This window comes from Gadus morhua, chromosome 18 (genome assembly GCF_902167405.1).
Source record: "Gadus morhua chromosome 18, gadMor3.0, whole genome shotgun sequence".
NCBI classification, from domain to species: Eukaryota; Metazoa; Chordata; class Actinopteri; order Gadiformes; family Gadidae; genus Gadus; species Gadus morhua.
In genome coordinates, this window is record NC_044065.1 from 22,471,399 (window position 1) to 22,496,357 (window position 24,959).

The following is a 24,959-nucleotide window of genomic DNA, read 5'->3' on the forward strand; positions in this document are numbered from 1 at the left end:
CAACACCATACCAGATTTAGCTACACCGGAAACAAAACAACAAGCACGCCGCACAAACTTGTGTGGCATAGTTAACTTGCGATTAATCGCGAGTTAACTATGACATTAACGCAATTATTCGCGATTAAATATTGTAATCGCTTGACAGCAGTAATATGTATATATATATATATATATATATATATTAGGGGTGCAACGGATCACAAAAAACACGGTTCGGATCGTGTCACGGTTTTTGAGTCACGGGTCGGATAATTTTTGGATCAACAACAACAATAAAGATACAAGACAAATGTGACTTTAAATAAAATCTTCAAATGTGTAAAAACAAAATAAAGTCAAAAATGAGGGAATAATCCTGCTTCCTTTAAGCATGGTCAATATTAAAAAAAAAATTGCAATCTGAGGCATTATTCCTTGTTCTTTTAACATGGATAGTAAATAATCCCTAACCCTGGATTTACAATTCAGCATTGCCTGGGGAGAGTTTAGAGTCTACACTCTCCCAAGGCAACGCAGACATCCTCATCTTCTTATTTTTTTCATCAAGTATGGTAGCGAAATACTGTTTCTGTCGTGTTTTATTTGGCATTTTGTAAATCCATTGATTTCGGTTGGAAGACTCATTGCTCATTGCAAGGGGGATTGGTTGTAGTCTTTTCACTCGGTTCTAGCCCTACTGTTGATACGGAGAACCGAGCGAAAAGACTACAACCAAACATGAACATGTCCGGTTCCGGATCCGGTTTCCGTTTCAATGGGATTTACGGAACGCCAAATAACACGCAACAGAAACTGCATTTCGCTGCGATACTTGATGATGTTGTTAATACCGGAATTGTCCCCTAAACGTGCGCTTTTTTTTTTTATCAGTCGATTCGCGGATCCCGTTGCACCACTAATATATATATATATATATATATATATATATATATATATATATATATATATATATATATATATATATATATATATATATATATGAATAGCGCAGTAACCAATTGCCTGTTTTTGGAACACTCTCTCAAGCGGCCCACTTTTGCCACCTAGCGAGGATCAGCCTCATCGTCCATTCATCTCCCGCTCTCTAAATCCCTGCCTGCAATCCTACATCAGCACACAGTATTTCTAGCCCGGTTAAACCAATGCATTCTGAATGGGAGCGTTCTCCGACAATTAACGTCTTTTTTGAGGTGGTCTGCTTACAAATCAGAAATGTTGACATATATATAACTAGATAATAATATATACAGAGGGTGCACTATACTATCTGCGCTCATCCCTTCTGAAGCTTCTCTCTCTCTCGCTCTCTCTCTCTGTCCCTCTCTTTCTCTCTTTCTCTCTCTCGTTTCGTTTTGAGGAGCACGTAAATCAGGGTTGCCAACTTTGGGACTTTGGCTGGAGTGAGACTCTAAAATATTAGTGTGAGCGGCTAATTTTTTGGACGACCCTTGACCCTAAAAAAATGTACTAACAAAATAGTCCTCGTTTAGTATGAAGCCTCATCTATGAAAAAAAGTTAAAGAATGGAAACGCTTTTTCCAAATGTACAATCTGGGCCACCTTGAATCATTTGGGGAATTTAAAAGTGCCACTCGCCCTATCCTCAAGTATTCCAAGATATACCCTGGGCTAGGCTCTACCCCCTGTGAAAATCGACAAGATATACTTTTTTGTATAGGCAAACGTCCCACCAATATTTATACCACTTGCTTACTCTCTATATGTCATTCATGGTTTTATTTTTATAATTTTTATTTTACTTTACATTTAATTCTTCATAATTCAGGCATTACAGAACTTTCATGGTCATAAATAAAAAATACAAACTGCAGTTTAATTTCTTTGTTTGTTCTTGAATTGACGTAGAATGGAGAAAAGGCTCATGGGATTGGGAAATGCGTTTATCCAATAAACAAATGGAGGTCAATTCTATTTTCGGAAATGTAGGGGGATATATTAGTGGCCCCACGTCGAATGGTATGACCCAAGATACGTCAGACAGAGAAAGCGCGCAAATTCGACTGTACCACCTTGTCATTTGTTTACCCAGGTGCCATGGCAACACCATTGCTACCTCTCATTGGCTGAATCTTTGAGAACATTGTAGACTCAATCGATATAAGGTGGCGGGGAGACGAAGCTCTGTTTGTTTGTATATTTTATTTACGTAACCATATTTTTGTTTTATGTTTTTTATGTCATCTGCCTACCTACAACGTGATCACGGCAGTATTCTCTGATCGTTGATTTGCTGAAAACCACGCACATGATAGTAAGTTGCGTTTGAAAAGGTCAGAGAGAGTTCAGAGCCGGCCAACAGTCAAGCCAGGGGCGTGACTGTTGGCAACCCTGCGTAAATTGTCAGAGAACGCTCCCATTCAGAATGCATTTGTTTACATTTCGTTCTGTGGAGCACTAAAAAAGTCGGACAATCGTAATCTGGGACACGATTCAATAGATTAATAACGTTTGTGCGCATGAGCACGAAATCGCGTGATACCGGGTTGGTACATCACACACTACAATACAGGAATTCAAGCTTATTTTGACTGATTGTTAAAACACCCTCAATAAATGCAGTGTAAAACCTTTGGTGCATTTTGTTGTTGACATTTAAAACATGCAGCTTCTTTAAAAAGTACATCATTTGCCTTAGTGTGCAAAAGATCAGTCCATGAGTCCCATTTAAGCTTGTTGTCCATTGCTCGGGTATTTAAGATTAAGTGTGATTTATTGCACCATTCTAAAAAGGATTCTAAAATTTGCTCAGGATCTACCTCCCCATCCTGTAGCAGACTGACTAGGACTATGTCGTCTGCATATTTAATAAAGGGCTTGTTTTGTAAAGTGCTAGTGCATGAATTTGTGTATAAAATAAATATTAAATGAGCTAAAACACATCCTTGTGGAGAGCCTGTGGATGTTGTCATCGCTGGACCCTACTGTTAAGAAAGTCCATGATCCAATAAATAATACCTGTATTAATGATGCCAGTTAAAAAATTCACTGGCTAAAATGTCTGAAAGAATGTGAGGTTGCATGGTTTTAAAACCAGATGAAAATACCACAACTAAAATCTTGCCATGAGTCTTTGGTTTTCAAGGTGAGTTTGCAGAAGGTACATCAATGTCAAGATGCATCATCCACCCCCCTAGAGACTTGATAAGCGAATTGGTCCGTAAGATGGTGGGTTTGGAATACAATGTACCTCTTTACCAGACACTCCAGACACTTTGTGACCAGAGATGTCAGCGCTATTGGTCGAAAGTGATTGGACTCTGTGGGTCTTGGCAGTTTTGGCACGGGTATATTTGTAGATGTTTTCCACAGGATAGCGACTTCACATAGGTTAAGGGAGAAGTAAAAAATGTCAGTGAACAGGGGGCTAACTGTTGTGCACAGTGAATAAGGATATTAAGATAGATTTTGTCAAGGCAAGGGGTTTTCCGTGGATTGCAGCGAATAAAAACATAAAAGACATCAGATTGTCTGATGTTTAGAACAGTTGAAGAGGGAAGAGGGAGCAGCACGAGGCCAGCTCCAGAATCACTGCCAACAAGCGATAGAAGAAGCTGTTTAGCTGGTGTGCCCTTTCCAGCCCCTCACCTCCAAGCAGGATGAAGGTAGGTTTCCCTCTGCCCTTGTGTGGGACATTGGTCATGGTCTTGAACCCCTGCCACGCCAGGCGGGAGTTGCCTGACACCAAGGTTGCCTCAATCTTCTGTCTGTAACTGTTCTTATCCAGCTGTATTTGCCTTTTAATATGTCTATGTGTGTCCCTTTTGGCTGTGTCATCCTGATTACAGTATCCTTTTTTACTTTCAATTATAAGATACTTTAATTTGTTGGAGCTCTAGGGCTTCTCGTTTAGGAGAATTTAGTTTTTTTATGGGTATGACTGTGACTACACAGACATTTATGTAGTCAGATATTGTTTCTACCTGTTCATTAATATCAGGGAATTTAAAAGTATCCCGGTTTGTGCAATCAAAACAACCCTGCAGGGCCATAATACTGTCATTATTCCATACTTTAACTGAGCGTTCTTGCGGCTTCTCTCTCTGCAGGAGTCTCTGATATGTAGGCCGGAGGTAAACCACATTGTGGTCTGATGCCCCTAGTGGTGGAAACAATGATGCAGAGTAGGCATCTTTGAAAGTTCCATAACATAGGTCTGAAAACGTATTTGTGGGAGAGATTGAAAATAATGTCCAGTGCCCTGTCAAAATGTGCCTTTGGTTGAATGTATACGACAGTCAAAAATATCTGAGGGAACTCTCTGGGCAGATAAAAAGGCAGAAGGGAGACGCACAGCAGTTCAATATCAGTAGTAAACAATCTCTCACACCACCACTGTCGGACGCCACTTGTCCCGGAGGAGTAGACAGAGCCCTCTATGTTTGAATTCACCCGACAGGCCAGGGACATTGTCATGGTAGTGTCCATGGGCGAGAAAAGTGTTTAAAATCACTATAAGCAGTCCGATCATGAACAAATAAGCCTAGTTCATGGTTGCTTTTAATGCAGTGCGGGATTGATCGCATCCAAACATCCGAACAATATAACAAACAAATAAACAATCAGACAAGTGCCAGACATGAGAGGCAGCAAGGCAGCCACAAAGCAGTGACGCCTCAAGATGGTTGTACCCTCCTATTTCCGAACCCTCGCCTCTCCGAATACCCGCCTCTTACAGAACCGTTGTCCGTCCGACTACCCGCCTGCCATCAGGCCCCTCGCCCCGTTCCCCGCCTTTACTTATTTGTTGCTCTCACTAAAGACCCTAATAATTGACTCTGTCTCAGTCTCACTCTGTGTCCAGCATTTGGGTCCACTCGCTCTACAACCCCCTAAACATACAATCTACGCTTTTATAATCTATGCTTGCACAATCTAAACGTATACAATATAAATTGGTAAAAGCCATATTTTCTGTCATAAAATGCATCCTCATATACTCTGCACTAGATTCCCCTTCCCTTATTTAGGCCTAAACAAAAAACACACACACACACACACACACACACACAACACACACACACACACACACACACACACACACACACACACACACCACACACACACACACACACACACAAAACCTCTCATCCAATGGACTCTGATCAACAAGTCTCTAGAGGGATAGAATTTAACTTTTTCCTTGCTTTGAAGTGAGCTGCACATACACAAAGCTCCCATCTCTGGAGCCTTTTGGATTAAAGATAGCACCTAAATGAATATGTGTGTGTGTGTCTGTGTCTGTGTCTGTGTCTGTGTGTCTTTATACCTATGTGTATCATTATGTCTGTGTGTATGCACATAATGTGTGTGTGTGTTTATGTGTGCGTGTGTATGTGTGTGTGTGTCTTTACATATGCCAATATGTGTGTCAATGTGTGTGTGTGTGTGTGTGTGTGTGTACCTATTGTGTGTGTCTGTGTGTACAGAATAAATGTGTGTATGTGTGTGTGTGTATAGAATATGTTTGTGCGTAACAAATTACATTTTTTTTGTGTGTGGGGGGGGGGTCCTCCTGCTCTTCATTTTATTTTACTGAGATCCAGGGTTTCTCATCTGAAAGACAAAGCGTGGGAGTTTGAAAACACGGCTCGGGAGAGAGATTCAAAAGCCTTTCAATTCACACTGGCTGTAATCTCTGCTATCCATATTAAAGTTGTTGCAAATTATAAATCCACCATTTCACTACAAAACAAACCGTCTTTTCATCCGGTTTAGGATTAAAAAATGTTTTATGGATGATTATTCAAACAAGTAATGTCAATAGCCTGTTGAATGCTCTCATTTCTTCTACACAACATAGAAGTCTTGTTTAATTTAGCAGAGATGTGGGTTTCTAAACTGTTCCATTGTACAGCAACAGGAAGTTTCAGTCCGTTGAACCATGGGTGTCGACCCTAGCCAAGATTCAGCCCTTCTATTTATTGTAATTTATGTAAATTCAATAAATTACTAGAAAACCAGACTTTGTAGTAAGTATCTGCACACTGAGCAGAAAAGAAAATGGGGAATAATTACCAATCTGCAGGCCTAAACCAAGCAAAAACTGTCACTTTCACGAATATAAAGAACAAGGAAAACAATTAGCCGACTCATTAACTAAATATAAAACCATTATGTTTAACGTCATATTAAAAAAAGGCGTTGAATCAGGCGTATATTGTAAAAATGGACATTGAGATATTAATTTGGCTGTAGCCGAGCCTCGTTCTGGTTCCTTTCCATCGTTTTAATGGATTCATTTCACAAGGGCAGACAACAATACCATGGCCCAATTTCAATTCTGTAGTAGTAAACTGCCTTCGAAATCAGACTAAATTACCTACATTGAAAAACATGGTATGATTATATAAGAATCTGTTATTCGTGCTGACACAATCTGTAAGAAACTGAAATATTGCCATTTATTTTGCATCGAACATTGTACAAAAAAGATAATGGAGGACACTTGGAGGAGACAGAAGAGAAGAGAGGAGCTGGGAGGGGGGGGGGGGGGGGGGGGAAGGGAGAGGAGATAGAAGACGGTGAGGGATAAGAGGGGAGAAGTGACACACTCGTCATGTAACGACAAACACCTTAGCAAACAGTAATGTGCAGTTAGAAGAAGAAGGGAGGAAGGAGGGGTAGGAGGAGGGGGAGCTGGGTTGGCCGCAGCTCCCCCGCGTCTGATTAAACAGTGGCTTGCAATCTTGCATCAGACGAGGAGGAATATCCCCTTAAGTCCCCGACACCAACAACACAGGCTGAGATGTGAAACAGGAAGAAGAATCCTTTTTTTGAAGGGTGTTACAAGCAACAAATAAGTATGACGACACAGAGCAACAACATGGCAAATGTGGACACCGGACAGATCGGATGAGATTGCGAATAAAAGACCCGCGGGGGATAGCAGGGTTACGGGGACACACAAAGGCGCAGGCTCCAGAATAGCTTGGTCAATTTCGATCAGGTTTAATCGGACATAGGGAATGGTTCGTCTGTGTTTGCTTTGAGTAATAAGCCTAGCTTCAAGGAGGGAAGAGAGAGCGAGAGAGAGAGCGAGAGAGCGAGAGAGAGAGAGAGAGAGAGAGAGAGTGTGAGAGAGAGAGAGAGATAGAGAATTCACATGAATTTATGTGAGGCTTACACTTTTTGGTGATGTTTGTGCTGTTTTAAAAGATTATTGTGATGTAAGTAAAGCAGACTAACTGTAGGTCTTAGAAGAACAGATCACAGCTCTTCAAATTCTTTATGTTTAAATCAAATGAGAGGCAGGCTTCTGTCGGGTGGTTTGTATTGAAAATCAATCCTAATATTTACATCAGGGGTGTGCATAATTTCCATGAGGCAGAGGGACCCAATTATCAAAGGTCGCGCCCCCATCTGGTAGGACATAAATTCGGCCTGATTCAATTATTCATCAGCACACCTATAGCACCACTGACACATACATATATTACCGGTGTTCAAAAGCTCGCGGACCACACAAAACATTGATTCACTTTCGCTCATTAAATAATGCTTGATTTCACGTTGAGGTTTCAACTGAAAACATTGAGGAACCGTGAAGGCAATCAGGTTAGTACAATTTGCTTGAACAATTTATGAACAGCAGTAAAGAAATTATGAATGTGCAATTAATTTGACCTTTGGTGACATCTTTCGTTTTGTGCACAAAGGGGAATAAGCGGTGTGATGGAGATTCGAGGAAAGGCTGATTTCTCTTGTGGCTTTTAATTAGTGATTCAAATGTTTTTCCAAGATTAGCTAGTGGATTCTTTCCTGATTAGCTTTAATCTATACTGATACAATCAACCGATATAATTAAGAAGAAATCTTTCGCTGTAATCAACACACACAGAACCTAATTGATTCTTTAATGAATGAAGCATTTGTTAGCAATATCAAAGCTACTGTCAATATTTTAATAAAGTAATCTATTCTCCCAACAAGATAAAGATTCATTTCCATGTCATTCCTATTTGTGCAATTAGACAAATCCATTATGTTCATACCCCCTTACATAATATGAAATGCATATCCTTCCAGTAGATTCTTCAAAGACTCGGTTACAATAGCCGAAGCCGCTTAACCCCCGAAGAAAGGCACTGCTATCTCTCAGTGTAGACAACACCACGACAACTCACAGTGACATACATCTCCTTCGGCATAACAACAACATCACCGCGCGGGCGGCCCCAGAGGACAGCCAACGGCAGCACAGTGTGCGCCACGCTTTAGGGAAGCAACAGCTTGCATAACCCATCCCAATGTCGTAGTTCACCGCAGTGGGATGTCCTTCACTCCAAATCGAGTCCAAAACTTCATCCTGGTGTCCTTGTGACAAACAATTTTGAAGTATAGACTTTAACAAAAATGACAAACCCTGTGTGCGTATTTGTGCGTGTGGCATTGGTGTGCGTGGTGTGTGTGTGTGTGTGTGTGTGTGGTGTGTGTGTGTGTGTTTGTGTGTGTGTGTGTGTGTGTGTGTGTTTGTGTGTGTGTGTGGTGTGTGTGTGTGTGTGTGTGTGTGTGTGTGTGTGTGTGTGGTGTGTGTGTGTGTGTGGTGTGTGTGGTGGTGTGGTGTGTGCGCATGGGATATGCATAAGGTAGTAGTAATGTTTGTGATGTCCTGTATAGTCAAACAATAACCATATTTTCTTTGAATTTTCTTCCCACTAAGCTAAATACATCTCAGTTAACAGATGGAAGCAAATCAGAGGTGGGGACCTGTATCTTTAATGAGTTTTACAACCTGGGCCAGTGGAGAGGTACAACAAGTTCCAGAGGAGGGAAGGCAGAGTTACAAAAATATGCAAAAACACACAGGTAAGCAGAAATGTATGCACAGGCTAAACCCGCACACGCACAACACACACACACACACACAACACACACACACACACACACACACACACACACACACACACACACACACACACACACACACACCATGGGCAGACATACACACACATTTATATTCTCACCCTCACTCCTTCTCACACACATAAGCACCCAGACTCACACTTGCACAGATACACACTCACCCTCTTGACATCCTTGCCGAAGGACTCGCTGAAACTGGATCCCAGGATCTCAAACTGGACATGAGAGTTGGAGCCGCTGTCTTTGAAGTCCATCAACCCCGTCAGTCCTGTTATATTACCCTGCAGAGAGAGAGAGAGGTAAGTAAGTAGAAAAAGATAAGGCTGCTGCTGTGTGCTGCAGAACACTGTACTCAGTACTGATTGTATTCAACACAATTCGTAAATCAATGGTTGTACTTTGTTCTCTCCTGGGAGGACGTTCTCCCCATGCTTCCATATCTCACCCAGGTAAGCACAATCCGAGCAAACAGGGAGCAGCGATATGCAGGGGTGTCATCACTTGTGACGTGAAACACGACCCGGTCTGCTGGCGGCGTGTGAACACAGATCACAGTGACACGTCGCCGTGGAGACGGCTCCAATTTCCCCCACGGTGGAATTTAACAGATAGGCTCTTTGGCTTTGAGAGGAGCTCGCTGTGGAGTCACGCTGCCTTTGGTAAACAAGGTGTTATGAGAATCGCCAGACCTCCGGATGAATGATGGGAAGATGTAGAAAAAGGGCCCCAGCGATGACAGATGGTTGCTAGCGGTGATCGGGTTGCGGCCTGCGTTTCCGTCAGGCATTAGTCGCTGCTGTTGGCCTCCAGCCTCTAATAGGAGCCAGGTAGGAGCTGCATCCCGTGGCGTGGTCCAAATGTCTGTATCACCACGGAGTGTGAACACATAGGCGGGTCTCATGGCGCTCATTAAGGGGCTGGGCGTGCCTACAGACCCATAATTAACCAAAAATTTGGGGGGTTTTAAACGTGTTCGACTTCCTTGATCTTGAAGCAGTCGATGCAATTTTGCCACTGTTACTCAAATTAATCCCCAGAAGTGAGGTGGACCCAGAGAGGTTATGCTCGTTTCACGGTGTGCCGAGGTCTGTCTGGGGGTCAAAGGGGCTGGCTGTGTCAAAGGGGGTTCAACTGCTCAGACAACCATTATAACTGCATGTAGTTTGGGACATTTCACCTTAGAACATGGCTCATTATAACACCCATACAAGCCATGCATACTAGTGAAAAATGCGTTGGCGCGAGCACGTAACCATGGGGATAACACCTCCTACCTCCTTCCTAGAATTCTCAGCCCCCCTCGAAAAATGTTTAATGGCAGTGGTTGAGATTTGAGCTGAAACAGGGGTTTAATTATACTTTAATGAGCTGATGTTTGCAACTCTTTGATACAAGCCTATTGACCTGATCCAAGCCTATTATGGTTTTCATATAACTTAACCTAACTAAACCTTACCTAACTTGACCTCACTAAACCACGCCTAACCGGAACTTATCCTTTGGAGTGTGTGTTCCTAACATCAACATCCAGCAGAAAGCATATTTTCAAAATAAAGCATACACCTTGTTGCAGAGCGCTGGTATATTCTCTCTCCAAAGATAAAATAGCAGAATAATAAGAGGCTCAGCATCACAAGAGGACACAGTTTGCAGGAAGAGCGGTACAAGAACAGGAGCAGCTTCTGGAGAACTGTGGGGTTTTCAAGAAATAACAATGATCGTTCAATAAAAGTGGCTTAAGAGCTGCTACCGCTTTATTAAATGACTTGCTTATTGCCAAAACCTCAACTGATGGAACAGGTGTGGTTTGTGTAAGAGACGTTAAGAGAAGTGTTTCGTAGACGAGTTGCCACAGAGCTGGTAGCAATTAGAGTCAGTAACCAACTGCCGTTTCCCTACCAGTGCTAAAAACAACATTCAAAGGCTCTCTTTGGAGGAAACATGCTGAGCTCCCACCATTATATTTTTAGTAGCACACTTCAAGCAAAATTATGCACAACTATAGTTTTGTCTGCGATCCTGAGGGAAAGCCTACCTTTATAATCGTTCAGAAAAAAACAATTGTTCAGGTATTCAAAAAGTTTTGATAATCGTTTATCAAAATAATATCTGCTTGCTAGGAATTTGAAACAGAAATGTAATAGATCCACAGTGAATTAGCATAATGTAAGTGTTTTGATGTGGCAGAAGGGAAGCGCCCACCGGTTATTAATCTCCCTCACCTGGTTCCAATCAGCTCTTAATCACAGTGGTGGTCCCGCTGCGCCCAGCCCGTCTTTCACTGCCTCCTTCAGAGGGGCATTGTGTTCATAAACTATTTATTTTGATATACAGGAGCCCAAATGTTACCACCAGGTGTGAGTTTGTTTAGTCTCTAAGCCATTTTTAATGGCTCTATCTCTCCTCTTGTAGCATCCCAAGTGGGAATGCTCACAAAGATGCATGATGGATAGATCAACCGGAAAGCTCTGTCACAGACCACTACTTGGTATAGTTAATCACAGGAAGGGGGAGGTGATATAATTAAAAATAACTTACGTATTGATTATTAACCTAAACAGGGAGTCTTCTTTATAACTAATGGTTTTCTAAAAGATTGTCACAATCCCCGTGCCAGGACTATCTTTACAGGGATCTGAATTTAGATGCAAAGTATGTACATTAAGTGGCGCTGCGATTAACAAGGACACCCTCCCATGTAGTAAGATAACCAGCCTGGTATTGAAGACTAAGTTCATAAGTCATTAATCACTTTGTTTAACACGTGATCTGTATGCATGCGTGTTGTTCCTATGGATTTTTGCAATTGATTTGTCAGTTAGCAGACACTTTTATCGCAAAAGGCCTTGCACTTATCTCAGATGCATGTCATTAGGGTGCAGGGAGGGCTACTGGGCATCTTTCTCTAGGAAACCTAAATTAGCTGTTACTAGCTTCGAAACCTGTAGCTCTCTCTCTCGGAGTGGAAAACCATCGCCACTACACTATTCTGCACTATGGTTCATTTGGTTCTATTTGGAAAAGGCTTGAGTTTATTTTTGAATTAATTTGTTGGTTGTTTCAAGTGGCAGGATTGTCTAGCTGTACGGTAGTCGTATCTTCAACAAAAGTTTCTGGGTTTGTACCCGATTGTCCACATTATTATATCTGCTAGGCCTCCTCCAGCAAGATGCTATAATAGCCCCAGCAGGTAGCTCCTGAAAAGTAACTTAGGTAGAATCTAGATAATAATTAGTGAAAGGTTGTCACAAGGTCCTTACCTTCTGGATGGTCTCCAGCATGGACCAGCCTCCGTTCCAGGGCTTGGTGGTCTTCTTGATGCAGTTGAGGCTGGCCATGCTGTGCCACTTCCTGTCTTCCAACTTCCTGTAGAAGGCGTTGGCCAGCATCAACACGCTGTCGTACAGGTAGAGGTTGGATACCTGGAGCAGGGAGACCAGAGAATCACAATCACAATTACTTTTACTACTAAATATTTCATTACTAAAATCTTATTGTACAAGTACACAACAGTACAATTATTGTACTGTTGTGTACAAAACAAAACAATACAATTATTGTACTGTTGTGCTCAGTTCCCCACCAGCCACTTTGCAGCAACAATACAAGATAAAGGGAATAAAGATAAGTAAAAATAAAAATACGTAAAAATAAGTAGCAGCATCAATAAATCACAATGATAAATAATAATAATATAAAAACAATTAAATAACATAAATAATAATAAACTAAACTGAAACAGTGGTAATAAGTTTTAATAGGTATTGACGCGCAGTAAATTAGTTTAAGTGTAAAGTGTCTGGGGAGGGAGTCTGCTGAATGTAGGCTGAGGATGGATCCTGTGTAACATACGTCAGCATTTCAATATAGAGGCAATGCAGATAAGTCTAGCTATCATCCCATTTGAGTATTGAGCGGTACAGTTGGTTCAATGTTTTCCGTCTATGTGACGATGGACAATTTGTGGAAGACATTTGAACTCAACATTTAAACAGTACCATGACCTTGATTGTTTACATAATTGAATGCGTTCATAGATGGTTGAATGCTTGCTGTCAAGGTGATTATTGATTCTTGGAAGAGGATATGATAGCATCAAATTCTTACAATAATTACATAGTATACCCATTGATATACACATTTGTGTTCTATGTTCAATTAGACAACATAGTAACATCAAGCTAGTTGATGTTAAAAATGTATACATTTCATACTTTGGTACAACCCGAGTGAACATTTTAGAGAGATTCCCAATAGCGTGTCTAACTGCCACTAGCGTGTGTGTTTGCTAGCAGGGTTTGTTTGACCAGATCGGACAGTGTCAGTTGTAACCTGAGGATTGGGGTTGCAGCATAAACATAAACAATGGCAACGCACACACACACACAGACACACACACACACACACACACACACACACACACACACACACACACACACACACACACACACACACACACACACACACACACACACACACACACACACACACACACACACACACACACACACACAGATATACAGATATACATTAACACAATGACAGGGGGGGGGGTCAGGGAGGATGGGGGGGGGGGCAGGAGAAGAGGATAGAGGAGAAAGGAGAGGACAACACATGAGATTAATACAGAGGAGGAGATGAGATACAAGGACTTTAGAGGGGAGAAGTACGGACGACCTGAAATGTGGTGACTTGACATGTGCTACCCACATTGTTTACAACTTCTCGGGTGGTGAATTCTCTGATGCATGTGCATAGCGATCGACCAATCACAACAGAGTGGGCGTGCTGCCCAATCACAGCAGACTGGGCTACTCGGGAGGAGGCCTTAAAACAGAACATTGAAAGACGCTGAAATTGGTTTTGCAGAAATGAACAGTGTGAGAATATTAAGGAGTATTTTTAACATACAGGCATGTAACCCTATTCTAGTAGTAGCCCTAGTAGTAGCAATTATTAAGCCTAATAAAGCATGATATGGGATCTTTCAGCGCGGTTTCTATACGTATACCAACTTCGACAGCCATGAGTTTGGAATGGTGGAAGTCAGCGTTTTTTCCACAATGACTTCCATTATAAAAAGTCTAACTTTAATGACTAAAGTAATCCCATAAATTGGCCGTACTGAGGAGTATACAGACTGAATTGGGTCTGCATAATCAGACACGTGTCTATTTGGGGAGAAGCTTATCTGGCCATTTATACTTATTTTGGAAGGGGTTTGGGTATTTACTCCTCAAAAAGAGTAGATATTTACCAGAGATAGGGAGGAGAATAAAACAAAATAATGATACACATGATATCAATCTTGCTTTACAAGCACACTAAAAAGAGAGAGTGAGAGTGATAAGGAGAGGAGAACCATGTTTTTCTTCTGCCACAGTACCAATGAACTTCCAGCTTTTTGTCATTTATTTCTTATAAACGCAGCATCAGAGGTAGTGGGTGAGATTTAACATTGACAGGCATCAACAACCACTTACAATTCAATTTGGGTGTTTATCTTCTTCCGAAATGTCCTCAAACATGAGGAACCTGAGTTAGACCTCAACAGTTTGCCAGCTTCCATTCCCTGGAGTCTGCCTGTCTTTTGAACAATAAAACTTTATTAAACTGACAGTAACTGTCAGCCAGCGTATGGGAGTCTGACATCACGGGGTGATTCACACTGTTCCCCATGCATTATTGAGAGAGAGAGAGAGAGAGAGAGAGAGAGAGAGAGAGAGAGAGAGAGAGAAGAGGAGAGAGAGAGAGAGAGAGGGAGAGAGAGAGAGGGGGGGAGGGGGAGGGGGAGAGAGAGAGAGAGATGTGAGGCGGAGAAGAAAAAGATAAAAGTTTCAAAGGTCATGAATCATAGAGCAAGAAGGTGAAAATGAAGGTGAGGAGGGGAAGCCAGAATGCTTTTCGAGTGTGAATGCAAGAAAGAAAGAGGTAAAAAATGATCAGGTAGACATTACCACAGCCAGAACCTCATAATACGTGGTTTTAGCCCCAAAAATATATTTCTGTTACTTTATAAAAAATAGCTAGTGTAAATTATAGTCTTACTATTTAGTCTTAACTTAGTTTTAACCTAATGGCAGAGAGAGAGAGAGAGAGAGAGAGAGAGAGAGAGAGAGAGAGAGAGAGAGAGAGAGAGAGAGAGAGAGGGAGGGGGAGGGGGAGAGAGAGAGAGAGAGAGAATTAAAGAGAGCAGGGAGGAAGGTTGTATCAGTTGATTCAAAAGTATTGGAGCAGCGAGAGGAAAGGTTTGGAGGGCAGAGGGTATCTATCACCTGGAGGCCAAGATGGCAATGGAACCAAATGGATGGATGTGATCAAACCCCAGCACGCGGCCATCACAGCCCTACAGGTCCTCCCGTTAGAGCCCTCGCTCTGAGCATTTGGTCAGCAGGAACACATCAATGTGGGATGTAACTGCAAGTAGTAAGGTAACCTACTGGACCTTTTACTGAAAATGTCACTAGTTATGTCACCGAAAATAGAGCTGGAACTAGAACTGGAACTGGAAATCGAACTGTTAATTGTTATTAGCATGTCATTTAAATAAAGATGTAACGAGGATGTAAGTAAATAGAAATGTAACTAGAAATGTAACCAGATCAAATGTGTGGTTCATCAGTCGCTGGTTGGATATGGTGGAGGATTTTTAGAATCAGTGCTTATTCAGTAGAGATTGCCAGGTCGCTAATGCCCTGCCCATGGTCTAGGGAGAGACTTCAGCACCTGAGTGAAGCTGAGGGGAGGTCATAGAGGAGACATTCTAGTTGACTCACTAATCAAGCCAAACCTACATAAAGAGTGACAGTCTCTCCCCAGTCTCCAGGGTCCTCTCACAGCAGAGTTAGGGATGAGGAGTGAGCGGCCAACCAAATTTGTTCGTCTTTGATTCCCTGTTATTTGTTGAAGAAATGAACTTTGCACATGAGGAAAATAGAACATGGAACTGTTGAATATAGGAGCTTGTGTTAAAGGAGTAGGAACTGATTATTGAACCACTAATTTTGATCCCTGATTACCCAGCATCCTCCAATCGTCTCTCCAGGCCCAAAACACAGACCCTCCCATGTGGATGTCGCGCCGCCAAAATCTTTAGTTCTTCTTGTCCTCAAACCCAGCCGCACCAAGCCTTCATTATTCAAACTCTCCTTAGTTTAACCTACCATTGGTTTGGCACAGGAGCACACAGACACACACACAACCACAAACAGACACACGCGCACACACACACACATACAAACACTCAAATACACAAAGACACACGCACACACACACACACACACACATATACACATACACCGATGAATACACTTGCGATTTATGGTGTTACGCAGTCACAATCGCTCGTTCAGCATGTATCGGGGTCCTGCAGCCCCAGATGGGGTCAGGTGGTGTAAGACTACCTCCTTCTGCAGTAGCAGGTGGGGTGAGGTGGTGCAGGCGGAGGTGTACCTCGAGGTTCTTCAGGTAGCCCTCCTGCGGGTCGCACAGCAGGGAGGAGATGCGGTGGTTGTTGTGGCGGATGCAGCGCAGGGGGCTGTCCTTCACCACGGGGAAGATCTGCCTGGCCACCGTCATGCGCCCAAGTGCACTGTGGGTTAGCTCCAGGATCTCTGTGTCGCTGATCTCCTTGAAAATGGGGTGAACAAAATGTTGAAAAATTTACAGTAATGCCCGGCATGCATTAGTGATTAGTGACAGTGAAATACTTATGTATATATATTTTGTCCATTAAGGAAAAGGGAATAATGGGGGACAAGAGGTAATAGCCATAATAATTTGTGCATATCAATGAAGAACAGAGCCGAAATAGAGCTAGTATGTGACCAGCGTTGAATGTATCAGCCAATAGCGTACAGTACATGGACCAGGGAGAAGGCCATAATCCACCGCTATGTTGCTGGTATCAATCTGTTGTAGTAGCGCTATGAGGCTATTTAGCAAGCACCCATTTTCAAACCTCGCATTTTTTATAATCTAGTGATCAAAATGTTTTTTAGGATTTGATTTGATTTAAGAGCTAAACCAAGCACTTGATGCAGCAAAGCGCACAAATTATGTGAAACATTATGGGAGAATGTCAAGTAATGTTTACACCAGCATGGATTTACATTAATCCTATATTTAAAAAAATAATCTGACATACAAATATGGATGAAACATGTCGACAATTTAAATTGCGATTCCCTACAAGCTGCTGTGGAGAATGTTTGAAAGTGATGGATAGGAATCCATCGCTTGTTGCTCGGTTCCTGGAAAACGTAACTATTATTTCCTAGTAGCAAATTATACCCTGATGGCCGGTTTACCCCAGCCGTGCCTTAAGGAGTAGACATGAATAACATAATTAGATACGAAAGCTTTGGAATAGTACAGCACTCACCTAATAACAAATGGGTAGACTGTACAACATCTAGGCATGTTGCTCTCTTTGCTTAGTGATACATTTTTTGTAAAGAGTCAAAAGGACGATTTTCGAGTTTGGCCTATGACTTTAAGCCCAACAACAGCAACAAAAAGCATAGATATTTTAAGCAATGTACATTTGCAAATTCCCCAATGTTTTTTAGCATAAATACTGCAATACATCATTTCTTGAGAAACATTCCCGGTTGAAAAACCAATTCTCCAATAGAAGCGATCCATCAGACCTTTGAGCTGAGGACATCAGCAAAACACCATATTCTGAGATGTAGACAAGACCAATCAGAGTTCAGATAATTTCCTCGCACTTATCAACCGAACATAGAAGCTTGTTTGCGACAGCAGAAGATGCGTTCAGAAGGAAGCAATTTTAAAGTGAAGTGAGTGGAACTGGAATATGTCAGACGAGTCAAAAAAGCAATTTAGATCAACCGCACAACGGCGACAAACCCACACAGGAATTGGAGGATTCAAAAGAATCCAAAAATTGGCTTAAAGAAATAAAAAAAGGTAGTAGAAACCATGATGTACTGGTGTATTTCATAAGCTAGGTTATCTCAAGTGGTTTATGGGATATTATGCTCAAAGCTTTGATGTTAACTTATCATACATTCTAGCAGCAGAACACTGGACGGATACATTTCTGTGATGATATGGCTCTTGGAGTTTTCTTCACAGCCAGGAATGCAGTGGTTTACTACAATGTACGTAAATAACATGTAGAATAGATTTTACAGAGTGAACTAAACTTTGGGTATTTAAGTTGTACTACTTTCATACATATTGCCCTTGTGGATTTTCTCTACAGTCTACTTCCCTTTATCGAATATCTCCTTTACTCCTGCACCAACTGCTCCTCTTCCCCCCTCAACTTCTCGCCACCGAGCACAATTAAGACTAGGTTTTGGTTGGGGGGTCCCTAAAATATTGAATCTAAGATGTGGTCCTGTTAAACGCCCTAGACCAAATAACTATGACAAAGAGCTACATCAATAAACCCGACCTGACAATCTGTTCATGGGTGTGCATGTTCATGTATCTTTTATACACATTCATATATCTTTTATAAAAATGCTCCTCTCCTCCTGTTTCGACATTGCCTGTCACTACGTCTCAACTCATCTCTTGTCCTTGTTGTACCTCCTCACCTCTGCTCAGGATTTATTCTCCTCTGTAGAGGTTCAGTGTTCTTAATTGACACTATGGTGGCCATTTGCATTGTGTGTGTGTGTGTGTGTCTCTCTCTCTCTCTCTCTCTCTCTCTCTCTCTCTCTCTCTCTCTCTCTCTCTCTCTCTCTCTCTCTCTCTCTCTCTGAGCTGAGGTGAGTTACTCCCCATGCTGCTTTTCTTCCCTTGCTCTTTCCATCTATCTTTTCTCCCTCCATCACTCCCTCTCAAAATGGCTTGCTTCTTCCTCTATCTCTCTATCTAATTTCTCTCTTTTTCTTTATCCACCCCTTCCTGTCTCCCTCCTCCGTTGTGAACCTGGATTGTTCCCCTCTCCGGATCTCTCCCTGCATCTCCCCAACTCTGCTCTTTGAATGCATCTTTTAAAGTGTGAAGAATAAATGGCCATGGTGGTTCTTTGTGTTCCCCAAGCCTACAGGCAGCCTACAGGCAGCTTACAGCCCCATCTTCTCTGAAGGATGGGACAGTCAAGCACATTGGTGGGAAAACTGGACAAGGCTCATATGGGCATAGCCAGGCCAAGGAGAGAGAGAGAAGGCATTTTTACACTGCCAAGCTGGTTCGGTCGCGGCTTAGCATGCCCTTCAATTTCACTGTCTTGCCTGTGTGAAACCGAGGAGGTAAAATTCCCCTTCTTCAAGGTGCCAGCTTTCTTGGTTCACTGGAGAAGGCGGGGCTACGCACGGAGAGTAGAGCTCTTTAGAAAAATGTGCATACTTTGAATGTTTTTACTTTTTCATGATTCAAGAAACTCGCATGCAAGAATGAGTATACATCTGACTGTAGGCTACAAACGCGATTAAGTATTTACAAGTGAAAAACGCGAACATGTTATTTTGCAGACCATTGTTTTGATCCCGACAAAAGCCTCATAAGGAAAGTTCCTCTGGTACTTTCTCGTATTTCGCAACATCTTTCCCTGTCGGTGTTAAATGCGATTGCATCCCCTTGTCTCCCATGAGTGTCAGCATCTCCCAGATTTCACCGTCTCTCCAGTTAGAACTACTCATGTTGATATCGCTGCGTTGTCTCTGTCTAGTCAATGCAGCATCATTTCTACCGAAGTCCCACCCCTGGAACCCCAGAGCCGTCTAATCGCATTTACATCAAAATGAAACCGCCAATGTGTGTAGGGTCCAAGATTGTAATTTAGGGTGGAAATCAAGCCGGTGTATTACCTCGGCCAGTGTAAACGTGCAGACCATGCCGGGCAAAAGGTGGCCATAAAACGGGCATATTTGGCACTGTAAAAACGTTGAGAGAGAGAGAGCGAGAGAGAGAGCGAGCGAGAGAGAGAAAGTTAGATAGAGAGAGAGAGAGAGAGAGAGAGAGAGAGAGAGAGAGAGAGAGAGAGAGAGAGGTTTGGAGTAATGGATTGTATCTGGCATGGGGGAGAGAGAGGGGGGTCAGATGGGAGAGATAGAGAGGAGATGAGGTAATGGGGAAGGGAGGTGGGGAGATATGAACAGAGGGAGTTGGGTGAAGACAGACTGCAAGGAAGGGAATGAGAGAGACGGAAAGAAAGAGAGGGACAGAGCAAAAAGGTTAAAAAGAGGTAGGGGAGAAAGGATGCAGACAGAAAAGGAAATATTTTAGGGAGGAAAAGAGTGGATGGGGACAGAAAAAGAGGGCTGGATGTGAAATAAAGAAGCAAAGGTAGTATGGGGGGTAGAATTTATCCCAGCCTGGAGGCCAAGCAGCTCAAAGGAACGGTCCAGAGAGCCAGTGGGCCCCAGGGTGGCGGTCAGAGTCCCTCCCATTCAGAGGGCCCCAGGATTGATTTTAGATTAAGTTTCCCCCCCTGTCCTTCTTGTGTTCCAGTGAGTTTCTTTCTCCCTGGTGCCCAGTGCTTTGGTCGCCTTCCTCCACTTTAAGTCACACGGATGGGAGCTCTGCGATTGCGATGTGTATCAATGGTTTTGTGTGTGTGGTGTGTGTGTGTGTGTGTGTGTGTGTGTGTTGGTGTGTGTGTGTGTGATCCCATGCTGTGATCCCCTACATGAGGATGAATCGATGGATGGATGGATGAAATAATGATGAAATGGACTCTTATGGATCAGATAAGGTGCAGCGTTGGATAGTAAAAGTTCAAAGATTGATAGAATAAAGCTGTGAAGAGCCATCGCAGCTGTCCCACTACCATTTATAGGATATATCTCTGAGCAAGGCAACACTACTCGCGGTCGACAAGCATTTAGTCCCCGTTGTCTGGAGGCGTCCGTTTCCCCTTGGCGACGTGACCACGCTGTACAGCGCAGCACCATCAGCACACTCTAGGTATTGGAGCGTAACGCTCATCTGGTGACACCTTTTTGATCTCTCCTGCTGCCAAACGCTAGGGTTTCTTCTGTGATGACAAAGAGAAATGCTGCAAAAGCAAAAGAGAAAGGGCGAAGAGGCGAAGAATGATTCTGGGAGTCACCTCATTCGATTCTAAACAGTTGTTTGGTAGTGATGGGTCGTTTGCGACCGAATCAGTGCGAAATAACAAATATTTAACAAGAACGAACTGAACTGATTCTTCTCTCTCGTTCGTCTCATCTTGCTGATATGTTAAACATCCAATAATCAACTACACCCCCCCCCCCCCCCCCCCCCCCCCCAATCCCGCTGCGTTTGGTTAAAGTTGTAATGTTGTGTTGATTGATGACCAACTTCCACGATCGTTTGAGAGTGAGAATGAGGGAGGAGCTGAGTCTGACTGACTCAGCTGAGAACGGTGTATTCTATGATTCAATTCACCGCTACCGGAAACGCGACTGAACGAACAAACGATTCTGAACGATTCTTCTATGCGAACTGACCGACGCCAACTGAATCAAGGAAAAAAAAAAACATGAAATCCATCACTATTGTTTGGTCTTTGCAGTGTGAGTCCAGATGGCAGAGATAACTGTAGGTTTATACACCCAATAAGTCAAGGAAAATATCCTCATAATCAAATATGATGGAACATGTTATTATTGGTCAGGGGTTTTGGCCACATACTTTGTATGTCCTCAATGCTCAACCATGACAGCATGAGAGTAAGCAATAATAATTATTTTATTGTAATGTTTTATATACTGTATTTGAACAGTGCAACAGTCATCCACACACTTTTATGAAGATGGTAAACCAAAGGAGAAACCATTAAAGAGAAATACACTAACTGGTTCTTGGTTGGCAGCTGTGCTCAGCCCTATTCAATATGGCATGAATGTTTCATAAATCTTCAAGCTAAATCAAAGAAGTAGCAAGCTTTTTTGCCTTTAAAGCTTAACCTAACGGATTGATTGAGACCAGTTCAGGTTTTTGCCAAATATTGAGATATATATCAGATAAAGGAAGACAAACTACCTTTTAATAAGGTGCTCAACTCTGAGCACCTTTAAAACAAGATTGAAGACTTTTATGTTTGCTTTAGCTTTCTGCTAAATCTTAAATACTTTACCTTTATTTTACTAAAATGCCTTTTTAACTTTCCCTTTATTTTCTATTTTTACCAGAAAAATACATGATCTGATACCAGAGAGAAAGGTTGTATAAGGGTTAGAGTCCTGAGTTTGTTTGTATAAGGGTTAGAGTCCTGAGTTTGTATTTGTATAAGGGTTAGAGTCCTGAGTTTGTATTTGTGTAAGGGTTAGAGTCCTGAGTTTTTAAGGGTTAGAGTCCTGAGTTTGTATAAGGGTTAGAGTCCTGAGTTTTGTTGAATAAGGCCTTTGGTCTGGGCTAGAGTCCTAGAAGCTGGGTTAGAGTCCTAGAATATTGTATAAGGGTTAGAGTCCTGAGTTTGTATTTGTATAAGGGTTAGATTCCTGAGTTTGTTTGTATAAGGGTTAGAGTCCTGAGTTTGTGTATAAGGGTTAGAGTCCTGAGTTTTGTTGAATAAAGCCTTTGGTCTGGGCTACAGTCCTAGAAGCTGGGTTAGAGTCCTAGAATATTGTCCTTTAGGTCGGGTTGTAGTCCCGACTTGGGTTCCAGAGAGACTATTGATCTGATCTTAAATACATTGCACTTTCAATTTTACTTACTAAAAAGCCTTTTTAACTTTCAATTTAATTTTCTCTTAAATACATTGCACTTTCTATTTTACTCATTTCTTGCATGTTTTCTTTTACTTATCTATTATTTTATTTTATTGTATGACAATGTTTATATATCTGAAGCACTTTGAGTCTGCCTTGTGTCTGAAAAGTGCTATATAAATAAAGTTGCCTTGCCTTGCCTTGCATAATAAAGCTCAAAGCTTTCCTACAAAATGACAAATTGGGAAACCTACTTGAGATGGTGAGTAAGCAGTTAGAGGGCTTTGGTAAATAAGGAAAGGTCCCTGAAAGGTGCTTTTCACGTGCCAGGATTTCATCAGGGGAGATAATTACATGCTCATATCCCTGGCTATTGAAACCAATGCAGCGGGAGTTGACGACACGCTCAACAAAGACCACTTAACTATACACACTGTTGGGGTGAAGCTGAGGTGTCAATCCGTAGAAAATAAACACACTCTGTCAGAGATGGGAAGCGACTCAGTGAACTGACATTCTTCCGCCTCTTCCTCGTAGGAAGCTGAATGTCAGCGCGCCGAGATGAGGATCAGGCTTCCGCTACGTCTTCATTATGTCAGCAATACACACGGCAGGGAGTAAATGTGCGGCTGTCCCGGACACAAAGGTCAACCGCACGCGGCGGGCGCCTGTAAATCATTTATCTGCCGACTCTCAGACGGTCTGGAAGGGCACCATCGTGTGAGTGAGAAGTACTGTGAACTGGGCCCAAAAACCTCTGGCAGACTTTGTGCTCTGGTTCCCGCTCTCTCAAAAGTAGGGAACTCCGGCAGCAATTGGCTTTTCATCTCAGCTAGAGAGAGAGGGAATCTACACCAGGTGATTTCATCTGCTGTTGCACCAAACATGGAGGGTTGAACCTGTTCTCAGAGTGCCAAATACATGGATTTGGTCGGAATGGGGTTTCAATGCGATTGTGTCAAAGTGACATGAAACGAGGCTGAACTGGTTCTACGTCCAGAAATGTGCTGCCCCCGCACTCACTGGGGACCCGTTTGCTGGTACAACATCAGGGCTGTGGTTTGCACTTAATGAAGTGAGATAGAAGCAAAGATGTGGCCGTGCTCAGGGGCCCAACGCCTCAAGGGGATACTTTAGCTGGATGTATGCATAGACTGTGGCTGTTTCTGTGTGTGTGTGTGTGTGTGTGTGTGTGTGTGTGTTTGTGTCTCATATATCTATATATATTTAACGATTATTTGCCGAAGGCAAGATGAATAGTTGGAAATAGCCCCCGAGACCGAATGTCAAGGGGGCTATTCCCCACAATTCACGGAGCCACCCCAAAAATAAACAAGATAACACATTTTGTTGGGATTTATTTGTTTTTATTAGCGGCTTATTTGTTTTATTAGCGTGACGAGACGACCGTCACGTGCGGTCCCCATTATATCACAGGATAATGCCCAATATCCAGAGTTTGAGATCTCAATCATGGGATATTGCCCATTATCCCAAGATGGCGAACCAATCAAATTGCGCCATCTTAGAAGGTTCACGTGTAGCATATACTAAATATATATATATGAGAGAGAGAGAGAGAGAGAGTGTGTGTGTGTGTGTGTGTGTGTGTGTGTTGTGTGTGTGTGTGTGTGTGTGTGTGTGTGTGTGTGTGTGTGTGTTTTTGTGTGTGTGTGTGTGTGTGTGTGTGTGTGTGTGTGTGTGTGTTGTGTGTGTGTGTGTTGCACTGCCCAGGGCCATGTTCACTATGAATCAGCCCAGGTAATTGAGGACAATCCAGAATGGCGGGAGTGTGGAGACCTAATGGACACATGTTGATACAGAAGACTGAAAAGAGGGCTTACCTCATTGACAAACACCCAGTGACTATCTTTGGACGCCAGATTTGTCTCCACCGCCTGTAGTAAAAAATCACAACAACAGACATATATGGGTTAATAACTAGCCATTACAATGCTTGCAGCTGGCTTGTGTCTCACTATTTTACATCCTTAACAATGAGCTCTGACGTCAAGGCAAAGGCGATAAGAATAGGGGGAGAAGACACAGCATTGCACATTGTTACTACTGTAATTGCGCATGAATGCAGTTACATTAAAGTCGCATTCATAAAATAGCCAATTATTTGACGAAAGATAAACCCTTATAACTCCCCTGTGAGACATTTTTCCACGGCTACCACCTGCGGCATGTCAGGGACGCTATGGGCCCAGCGGGTCTTGCATCCAGCGCAATTGACTTTCTACACAGACGCATGTATAGTTGCTAGTTTGCAACTGGCGCAGAGCGTTCTTTTCACCGCCACGCGTCGGTAAATTAGGGAATGATCTTGCCGCAAACGTTCCCTGGTGCTATTTTGCAGATTCAGAAATCGATTCCGCCATAAACCAGGAAATACCTGGTTTAAAGGCAGTGGCGCGTTGTTCAGATGCTATTTTAAGGGTGCATGCATAA

The 24,959-nt window shown here is 42.5% G+C and overlaps 1 protein-coding gene across 1 annotated transcript in view; it reads right to left on the reverse strand.

Moving 5' to 3' along the window:
- Positions 1-24,959, reverse strand: part of LOC115530944 (glutamate receptor ionotropic, delta-1-like) — a 614,288-nt gene that overhangs the window by 61,289 nt on the left and 528,040 nt on the right. The window contains 4 exon segments of the mRNA XM_030339799.1: positions 9,048-9,167; positions 12,147-12,308; positions 16,339-16,515; positions 24,350-24,403. Of these exon segments, the coding sequence (XP_030195659.1) occupies positions 9,048-9,167; positions 12,147-12,308; positions 16,339-16,515; positions 24,350-24,403 (513 nt within the window).